Genomic DNA, 9725 nt, shown 5'->3' with positions numbered 1-9725 from the left:
GCAGCTGCGTCTTAAACCCGCACACACACACACACACATTCCCAGGATGGAACCAGACATTCCACACGTGGAGGAACGTGGAGAACCATGAGCTGCATCACTGCTCGTCTCGCCGCCTCTTCGCTCAATCTTCTTTTATATTGTCTCTCTTCTTTTTTTGGGTCCAAAATCTGCTCATTAGTACTGGAGAAATCATTAAAAGTGTTGCAATAGACGCAGGTTGTTTTGTCTTTATTGGCTCGGAGGCATGAACAGGTTAATCACTTCACATAAAACAGAGAAAACATTTTTAAAGTTCACAATTTCCTGTTGATTCTGCAGACATCATGTCAGTTGTTCTGGGTTCAGAGCGACGCGAGGGACCGGCTCGTGGTTAAAGTCTCATTCTGAAGCTGAAGCAGGAGGATCGGTGCGGGCGGAGCAGCGCCAGGCGACCGCCGTCACTGCAGGAAGGGCAGCAGCTTCTCTTTGAACCACTCCCTGGTGAACTGCAGGTGATCGCCGTCGCAGGACAGGAACACCAGCTTCCCGGCGGCGTCCATGGCGGCGAGGCCCAGGCGGTCCTGCAGGGGTTAGACCACGCCCACTTCAGATCAGATAAACTGTTGCTCTTTAACCCGGAGTCAAAATCACAGGATGGGCGAAAAACGTAAAACATGGGACTCTCAAAATACTATTTTTTTAGAATCTTGATTAATCACTTGACTTCCAAGTTAATCAGGCTCGGAATCGCATTTTTTAAATTGAGTTGTTTTGTATTTGAAGCCAGTGTCCAGGTCAGAAGTTGAATTTAAAGTCATTTTTTAAGTTCCGGCATGGAGACTGTCTGCAGCCACTGATTTCTCTCCAGAACGTCTTGATCGGGAATCAAACAAAGACTTTCCTTTTTCACTTTGTTGGATTTTCTTTCAAAATAAAGCTCCATGAAGACCAACTTAAAATCTCTGTTAAAAATACAGTTATCGAAATGAAAAAAGCAGTGAGTCTAATTACTGTGTGTTACTACTGCAGTTGTTTTGTGTGTGTGTTTTTCTATCCTTGTGGAGACATAGGAAAACCTGCACGATGTGCCTTGTGGGACCTTTTTCTGGTCCTAAAGAGGGGAAACTGTTTTCTTGACCATGTTGTTGGTACTGAAAAAAGTAAAAGTGCAAAAACATTTCTTTAGGGTTAGGGGCTAGTAAATGCATTATGTCAATGAGTGTCCTCACAAGGATAGAAATACAAACCTGTGTGTGTGTGCATGCGTGTGTGTGTGTGTTTTTTTTTTACCTCCTTGTAGAGCGCGCTCTCCTGCAGCGTCTCCGTCTCCTTGGCCTGTCCGGTCTTCAGGAAGCCGAACCACTGCGAGGAGAAGCCGGGTTTGAATTTGGCGTTTGGAGACGAGGCGGCGTGATGAAAGACGGCGGCCGGCTCACCTCGCTGTCCACGGGGTCGACCACCGAGTCCCGCAGGAACTTGACCAGGACGAACCGCTGCAGCAGCTGCAGGTTCTTCTTGTACGTCTCGTTCACGACCTTCAGGAGAAAGATGGACGGGCGGGTGAGACGCGGCGGCGGGGAGGCGAGGCGGCGGCGGCGGCGTTCTCATACTGACCCGCTCCTGGTTGATGTCGGCCAGGAAGAGGCTGTGCTTCCTGTACAGGTCGTCGTTGAGCGGGTCGTGCCAGTACTGCGCCTGCACCAGGCTGCCGGACAACAGAATGAGTCCATCTGAGACTGGACCGGACCGGACCGGACCGGACCGGGTCTCACTCACTGTTTCTGCACCAGGTCGGAGTACGCCCCGCTGTTCAGCAATTTCCGGATCATGTCGCAGAGGGTGGAGTTCTCTCCGGGACACCTGGGCAGCCCGTACACCCCTGAGGGACCAAAACACACACCGGTGAACCAGCCGCACCGGACAGAGGAAGAGTGTGTGGAGGGAGAGTCGGCTCACCTTGGTGCTGGCCGCCCACGGAAATCAGAGTTTTCATTGGAGGAGACGGACATCGCTGAGCCACGGCTCTCCTGTGGGCGACATGTCAAAGACTTCAGAACTGAGAAGGAAGATCTGATTAAAAAAGTCCATTTTAACCACATCAGAACCTAATTCCAACTGCAGGTCCTCAGAAAACACTGAACTGGAGTTGAAATATCGACTGGACCCGGTTTGGATCTCCTTCTGCATGTATACAGTCAAATCGGACTGGAACGGGACCAGGTCCCCAGACCCTGAACAGGAAGTGTTTGTTTTTTGGATGAGAAGCTGAGAGGCTGACTGAGACACGACTTCAAAATCACACCGATCACAACTCATGAATCCTGAGACGGTGAGGATAATGTCAGTTATTTCTGAAGAAATGCTTCATATAACTGACTTCATAACATTTAATTCCTGTCTTGCTTCTGTTATTTTATGATTTTATTTCTTGTGTTTCTGAAGATTTGGAGGCATTTTTTTATTTTGTTTTGCTTTCAACTCAAAGCTGGTAAATTTACGAGTTTCCATTTCCACAAAGAAATCTAACATCCTCAGTGGAACGGCAGCAAATGTCTGCGGTACCACTTTATAAGTTCAATCCTAGTTTTTAAAGAAAACTGTGAAAAAACTGGATGAAAAGTGTTTTTCAGTGAATGCATTGATAGTTTGAAAAGCAAACAAAACGGCAACAGAAGAAAAATAGTGCAACATAACAGAATGGCGTAAAACGGCCACTGGTTCAGTTACGGTTCACATAAATAACAAATCTCACAGCTGAATCTTTAAATATTCTATTTTGTTGAGAGATGTCAGAGTTTTTTTTCTCCAAACTCCAGACATGTAGAGTTTTCCCTTTCCCCAGTTTTAATGAATGCACCGTGACCTTTAATGAGGCACACCTGTGAGGACAACCTCACAGCCAGAGGAAGAAGTAGTGCCATCAGACAAGTCCAGTGGGTTAATCAATATGTGAGTAAAACTTGATTTAATCATGAGAATTGATCCTCTAACATCAGATTTGAGAACTGTTGATGATGATGTTCGTTGGATCAATAAACACGACTCCAGAGTTTGTTGAACTAAGAGGGGAGCCGATCGATCAACATGAGGAGAAATCTGTCTGCTTTATGGTTCCACATTTTAAATCAAGAACACCAGCTGTTTGCTGAGTCTTTCTTTCAGAATTCGCTGATGGTGCGTTCAGGGCCGCCTGGGAGGAAGTGTCATGAGATGTTCTGGAGATCAGTTTAAACGTGAGAACTTTCATAAAGTAACTCAGAGCTGCAGAATGAAGACGAGAAGGAGGACTTGCTGGTTTTATTCCTCTCATGCTTGGGTTTTCTGTGTTTGCATACTTTTGTTCATCCTGTAGTGGTGTGTGATTTTGTGTGTGTGAGTGAGTGTGTGTGCGTGTGCTGGACGTACAGGAACTGCCCCCCCTGGGAGAAGCCCATGGCGTTGTAGCCTCCCTGCAGGCGGGGGTCCCGGGCCAGAGTGCTGCAGACCAGCGACACCTGCCGGTTGACGTCCATGAAGAAGCCGTTTTCTGTGTCCTGCAGGAGGAGAGAGAGAGAGAGACGGATCAGAGCGAGCGGCTGAAGCCTGGTGCTCGGTTAACCCTGACCTCTGACCCTGCTGGAGAGAAGGCTGCAGAGCAGCGTTTCTCTGGTGGAACTGGAGTCGGAGGATTATTATGATGATTCATCATTGCACTACATATTTATTATCAAAGAGCCCAAACCATCCACCTCACACACCTTACACACATTAATCCACTGCAGTATGATCAGGTTCAGTGTAGATAAACCATTAGGTGTTTATTCCAGATTTTTAATCTGGAGTTTAGATGTGTTTGAACGGCTGCTTTTAAAATCTGAAAACACTTCCTGGATCTTTTCTCTGTTCCGGAATTTAACGGTCCTGAAACTGACCAAATGTTTTCAGGTTTTTAATTTGATCTGCTGCTTCCTCTGTGTAACAGATTAGACCTCTGCAGTGTGTGCGTGCGTGCGTGCGTGCGTGCGTGTCACCTCCATCACGTTCTTCCCGATCATCAGAGAGACCACGTAGATCCCGGGGATCTCCTCCTCGATCATCTTCTTTATGAATCCCATGCTGAGCGGGTTGCAGCAGCTGTCGCCTGGCGGGCGGACACACACACACACACACACACACACACACACGATTTACAGCAGGAGCAGCGAGGCATCGTGCAGTGTTATATCTGAGATAAAAATGTTTCTATATCTGATAAAACAATCATTTTTGCACATTTCCATTGTTTTGTTTTTAGAGATACATTATTATCCTGATAGTTCTTTACATTTTGTGCTTCAAGCGTTTACTTTAACGTCAGTGTCAGTGGGGGGGTTGGTGAAGTGTGTGTGCTCACACTCACCCATCCCGTGCCACAGCACCAGCGGTACGGAGCCGTTGCTGGTTTCCTGAACCGGTTTAGAGGCGACCAGCAGCACCGGACCCCCGACGAGGAGGAAGAGGAGCACGGCGCTCATCCTGAAAGCTGCAACAAAGGTCCACCTCATTCAGTGCAAACTTTACAAAAAAACAATTAAAAAAAAGAAACACATTTTCTTCAGAGCCGATCAATGAAAAGACCATTTTTCAGAACAAAGATTTAAGGTAAATAAATTAGAAAACATTAGGTGGTTTGTAACAAACAGCTCCGTCTGCAGGAAGATCTAAACAAAAACAGTTAAACTTATTTCAGATTTATTACAAATAAACTGGATTTTCACCAACTTTTTTCTATTAAATTTCAGTTTTTTTATCATAGAAACATCTCAAATTGTCTGAATCTTTTATAGACCAGATGTTTGAATCTTTGTTAAAATCAGAGGCCATAATTATGACTATTTCAACTGGAAACATGCTTGAAACGTTTAAGTTTTATGGTGTACAAATAGCAGACAAACAGTTAAAGCTTTAGCACTTTAAGATTTTAAAATGTGTTCAAATTAAATGTATTATTCGGAGAAATGGTTTACTATTCTAGTTTCTTTTACTTTAAATCTACAGATTATCATTTAAGTGCTGAAAAACTTTGCAAAAGGTAATGAAGTAACAGAACTTTTACCAGGATTAAGTTAAGCACCCCTGATGTTATACAATGCCTTCAGTCGACAGTTTTGTTTCAATTTATTCCTTTACAACAATGAAAAATCAGTGACAAAAGATCTGTGCTTAAAACCTGACATTAGTGCTGCTTGTGCAGAATCTGCGAGAATTATACATAATAATAGAATATTTAGGCAATAAATCGAATGGTTTTCTTCAGTTCTACACAAAATCTATCATCTATAAAAGGCATATTTAAGTGTTTTTCTTGTGTCAAGTACTTAAACCTCTTGTTCAGCAACACACTGAGGTTACAAGTGTCTCAATCAATAACAGTCTATAATCACATAAAATATAATTGAACACGTTATTTATCATTATTAGCCCTTTACTACAATGCATTAATTCACAAATTTTCCATTCACACACATTTTACAAACACCCTTAAATGCATTAAAATATCCCCTTCCACCTGACACTCACAGTCCAGGACACGTTATCTGAGGTTTGACATTTAGGTCAGTTCTGCGACATGCATTACCCTCGATGTATCATCATAATGTGAATTTATAGAAAGCGAAACCACAAAGTGTCTTAAAATAAGCTGCTGTTGTGTAAGATGAAAGCATTTCCTGGTTCCCCAGAGACTGTTTGGTGTTCTAGCTGAGCACAAACAGTCTGGGACAGAGGCAGCAAACAGTAAACAGAAGTTTAAAACATATAAAGTAAATTAAATTAGCTGAAAAAAGCTAAACGATGATTCGGGAAGTGCGTCAAAATCATTTTGCAAAGCGCGGGGGGAAAGGTGAGACTGGTTAACCGGTTAAATCAACAACACGTCCTTAAGAAGCGCACACTGTGAAGGAAATGCGCTTAAACCACGCTGAAATCGTCACAAATGTACAAAGAATTATTAAAAAAGACTACTCACTCTGAGTCGGCAGCTGATCTTCACTGGACTGCAGTCACATGATCAAGTTTCGAGCAAACAGCCAATCAGCTCAAAGGGGGCGGGGTTTAACCGTGACAGGGCGGAAGTGTTCAAGTTGTGATTGAGTTAGCTTCTTTTAGGAATCATTTCTGCTTTTTCGAAGTCCACCAATCAACATCTACGCCGCTGTCATGTTAGATTAGCCTCTTTGAGACTTTTACGGTAAGCTTCAAGAGGATGTGTTGTCGTTTAAAGCCTCACTTTGACATGTAAACAGTGCTTCATGTGCTAGCTCGTTAACAACAACACCAACGATGGACGAGGAAGACAATTTAACAGGCAGCTATGGCGGCGTGGGCTCGTTCCCCAAAAGCTTTGACTACGGAGGAGAGGAGGGGGAGATGGAGGAGGACAGCGCGTCGGCCGACAAGCCGCGGATCCTGCTGATGGGTCTGAGACGGAGTGGGAAGTCCTCCATCCAGAAGGTACGATGAGTGATACAACTACCGAGCCCGCCCGCTGTCCGTGAACGCAACACAGAATGTTTCGCACATAAACCGAACCACGAGGTGCGTTCACGTGACGGAGAACTAATCCAAAAACAACCTCGTTTCACACTTTTTGGATGATTTTATTACTTTTTATTTATCGAAAGACCTGTGAATCAAGTGGTGGATCTCAAAAAAGTGATGGTTGGAACAGGCACCTTGATTGTTCTTTTTGCAACAGTGGAAGTAACATGTTACAAAACATCACTGCAACTGAGTACTGTTTTTGTACTTTAGTAGGATGCTCAGTTATGCTATCTTCTTAAGTGATTTTGAAGTTCTAATTTCCTTCTTATGATTTAAAAAATGCCAAATAATGTCAGTGGATTTATCATTTGAGTGCTGTTTTAAATAATGGAGTATCTGAATCCACAGTCGGTGTTTTGTAATTTCTGTTTGACATTTCGGTGAAAATGTTGTGTAATGAAGTGAAAGTGACTGAGTATTCTGTCTCCCAGGTTGTTTTCCACAAGATGTCCCCGAATGAGACTCTGTTCCTGGAGAGCACCAACAAAATCTACAAGGACGACATCTCGGGCAGCTCCTTCATCAACTTCCAGATCTGGGACTTCCCGGGCCAAGTGGACTTCTTCGACCCCACGTTCGACAGCGAGATGATCTTCAAGGGAGCCGGGGCGCTCATCTTCGTCATCGACGCTCAGGTACAAGAAATGTCTTAAAAAATCATAGTTGCTTTAAAAATGTTAAAATTTCTTTGCTGGTTTGGCCGGATTGGAGCCTCTTGCAGGCCGGTTTTGGCCCACGGGCCTCATGTTTGACCCCCGCCGTGTCTCTGGGCTGCCCGCAGGACGACTACATGGAGGCTCTGGTGCGGCTGCATCTCACCGTGTGCCGAGCGCACAAGGTCAACCCGGACATCAACTTCGAGGTGTTCATCCACAAAGTGGACGGCCTGTCGGACGACCACAAGATCGAGGCGCAGCGGGACATCCACCAGCGGGCCAACGACGACCTGGCCGACGCCGGGCTGGAGCGGGTCCACCTCAGGTGAGTCCCGGGCGGACGGAGAACGCTCAGATGGACAGGACAAGGCGACTCTTCTCCTCCGCAGGTTGAAGCACTTTTCTCTGCACGTCTTTAAAAAACTCCTTTCCATTTTCAACACTTTCCAGCTCCTGTGATTCGTTTGAATCATTTTCTTCCCCCTTTTCTGGCTTTAATCTGCCGTTTCACCACATTGAGCTGCCTGGCCTGCTTCCACGCTTGCACGAGCCTCGAGTTTTCCTTCAAATATTGACTCGGAGCGATCCGATGGCGTTTTTTTAAACATGTTTCCGATAAGAAACCACAGCACTGCTGCAAATCTTATCTGCTTTAAAAAACAAGTAAATGTTCAATATTAGAATTGGACTTTTTGACCAACTCTATTGATTTTATGTGAAATGATTGTTTCTCCCCCTCTGTTCCAAGATAACTTAATATTTAGCTTTCTTTTGTTATTTTTGTGTTCTAGACAGAGCGGATTACAAGCGGCTGGATTTCTTTGCTTTTCTTTGTCAGAACAGAATAAAATCAGTGAATTTGGTTTTCTGGATGCGCTCCAGTGGGATTGTTTCATTGGTTGAGCGCCTGTTCCCCAGGAGTCGGTTGGTTTTCCGTGCTGAGCCTTGCTTCCTGTCTCCTCTCAGCTTCTACCTGACCAGCATCTACGACCACTCCATCTTCGAGGCCTTCAGCAAAGTGGTCCAGAAGCTGATCCCTCAGCTGCCGACGCTGGAGAACCTGCTCAACATCTTCATCTCTGTAGGTCCGCCCCGCCGTCCTCACTGTCAGGTTTCCGCCGTGCGCTAACGCGGCGCGTGTCCCGGCAGCACTCGGGCATCGAGAAGGCCTTCCTGTTCGACGTGCTCAGCAAGATCTACGTGGCGACGGACAGCTCGCCCGTCGACATGCAGTCCTACGAGCTCTGCTGCGACATGATCGACGTGGTCATCGACGTCTCCTCCATCTACGGGTGAGAGCAGAGCGAGCAGAGGTGCTGCCTGTCGTGGGGGAGTGTGTAAGACGTGTGTGTGTGTGTGTCAGGCTGGTGGAGGACGGCGCCGGCGGCTGCGCCTACGATAAAGAGTCGGTGGCCATCATCAAGCTGAACAACAGCACGGTGCTCTACCTGAAGGAGGTCACCAGGTTCCTGGCCCTGGTCTGCATCCTGCGGGAGGAGAGCTTCGAGAGGAAAGGTCAAACATCCGCCGCCGCCGCCGAACACCTCACGCCGTCTGCTAAACCAGCAACACAGCATCAGTCGCTGTTTATCCAAAACACACCGATCTGAAAACTCCCGGAAATGGATCAAGTTTGAACATTTCACAAACACTTTCAGTACAAATTAAGAAGTAAAGACATTTTCCAGTGTTTCCAGGCGACTGCAGTGCTAACATGATGCTAAGCTAACCAGCTGCAGGGTTCGAGATCCTCTTCGATCCTCTTGTGGAGGGAAGTTGGGTTTTTCTGACTCCGCTCGTCTCCCCTCCGCAGGTCTGATAGAATACAACTTCCACTGCTTCCGGAAAGCCATCCACGAGGTGTTCGAGGTCGGCGGCTCCACGGACGGCCGCGGCGGCGCCGGCCGCTCGGCCGCCAGGAGGAACCCGGCCGGCTTGAACTTCACGGCGCTGAACGGAAACGGCGTTTAGCAGAGCGGCTGCGAGTCCGAGCCGGACGGAGCAGATCGGACCGAGACAGACTCAACTGTGTGTGTGATGAACGCACAGCACTTCATCTCTCTCTCTCTCTCTCTCACACACACACACACACACACACACACACACACACTCAAGCGCACACGCTGGAGCCGTCCTCAGACGTCTAACGGACCCTGAACTGGGACGTTCCGGTCCCGATCGGAGAAACAAACCAAAGAGTTTCCGCTGCGGACCGTCGGCCATGTTTACTCCTCCAGCCTCTTCAGCTCAAAACCACTCCTGGTCCAGAACCTGGATCAGAGATCCGTCATTCCAGTGGACCGAACCCAGCATCTGCTCGGGTTCTTCAACTGTATGCCAACAAATGAAATCTATTTTATTGTAATTTAGGAAAAAAAAGAAAAAATAGCCCAGGATTAATAAAACATGTTTTCTATTCCATTTTTTTAGAAGAGCAGCAATTCCACAATGTGACCAACAGGTGGTGACAAATATCCGTGTATCGACCTGTGGAAAGCTTGAACTTTGTTAAAGCGATTTAAATAA

General features: G+C 46.3%; 2 protein-coding genes across 3 annotated transcripts; one reads left to right on the top strand and one right to left on the bottom strand.

Annotated features, from left to right (window-relative positions):
• Nucleotides 1-215: 215 nt before the first annotated feature.
• ppt1 (palmitoyl-protein thioesterase 1 (ceroid-lipofuscinosis, neuronal 1, infantile)) lies at nucleotides 216-6016 on the bottom strand. The gene is made up of 10 exons (XM_030120153.1): nucleotides 5969-6016; nucleotides 4361-4483; nucleotides 3993-4102; nucleotides 3388-3515; nucleotides 1939-2009; nucleotides 1759-1861; nucleotides 1597-1687; nucleotides 1419-1517; nucleotides 1273-1344; nucleotides 216-563 (listed from the first exon to the last, which is right to left on the bottom strand). The coding sequence occupies exons 2-10, from the start codon at nucleotides 4473-4475 to the stop codon at nucleotides 441-443; spliced, it is 912 nt and encodes a 303-aa protein (XP_029976013.1). The 5' UTR covers nucleotides 4476-4483; nucleotides 5969-6016; the 3' UTR covers nucleotides 216-440.
• Nucleotides 6017-6051: 35 nt separating this feature from the next.
• On the top strand, nucleotides 6052-9725 carry rragcb (Ras-related GTP binding Cb). Of its 2 annotated transcripts, XM_030121331.1 has the most exons (8): nucleotides 6052-6190; nucleotides 6261-6453; nucleotides 6975-7178; nucleotides 7325-7524; nucleotides 8166-8280; nucleotides 8349-8491; nucleotides 8563-8714; nucleotides 9013-9725. In XM_030121331.1, exons 2-8 carry the CDS (start codon nucleotides 6283-6285, stop codon nucleotides 9168-9170), a joined length of 1143 nt encoding a protein of 380 aa, XP_029977191.1. In that variant the 5' UTR covers nucleotides 6052-6190; nucleotides 6261-6282; the 3' UTR covers nucleotides 9171-9725. The 2 variants fall into 2 exon arrangements, with proteins under 2 accessions (XP_029977191.1, XP_029977190.1); XM_030121330.1 differs by having other exon boundaries at nucleotides 6059-6453.

The sequence above is a fragment of the Salarias fasciatus genome, chromosome 22 (assembly GCF_902148845.1).
Source record: "Salarias fasciatus chromosome 22, fSalaFa1.1, whole genome shotgun sequence".
In the NCBI taxonomy this organism is placed as follows: domain Eukaryota; kingdom Metazoa; phylum Chordata; class Actinopteri; order Blenniiformes; family Blenniidae; genus Salarias; species Salarias fasciatus.
The sequence above is the reverse complement of the archived record's forward strand: the minus strand, read 5'-3'. Positions and strand labels throughout refer to the sequence as shown.

What these genes read in the sequence shown, in the direction of transcription:
- ppt1 (XM_030120153.1), bottom strand. Translation starts at nt 4,475, where the DNA reads ATGAGCGCCGTGCTCCTCTTCCTCCTCGTCGGGGGTCCGGTGCTGCTG. An exon ending in TCCGACCTGGTGCAGAAACA is followed by an intron (nt 1,688 to 1,758) that starts GTGAGTGAGACC and finishes GTTGTCCGGCAG; the next exon opens with CCTGGTGCAGGCGCAGTACT. An exon ending in AGAGCGCGCTCTACAAGGAG is followed by an intron (nt 564 to 1,272) that starts GTAAAAAAAAAA and finishes TAACCCCTGCAG; the next exon opens with GACCGCCTGGGCCTCGCCGC.
- rragcb (XM_030121331.1), top strand. Translation starts at nt 6,283, where the DNA reads ATGGACGAGGAAGACAATTTAACAGGCAGCTATGGCGGCGTGGGCTCG. An exon ending in GGAAGTCCTCCATCCAGAAG is followed by an intron (nt 6,454 to 6,974) that starts GTACGATGAGTG and finishes TCTGTCTCCCAG; the next exon opens with GTTGTTTTCCACAAGATGTC. An exon ending in TGCTCAACATCTTCATCTCT is followed by an intron (nt 8,281 to 8,348) that starts GTAGGTCCGCCC and finishes GTGTCCCGGCAG; the next exon opens with CACTCGGGCATCGAGAAGGC.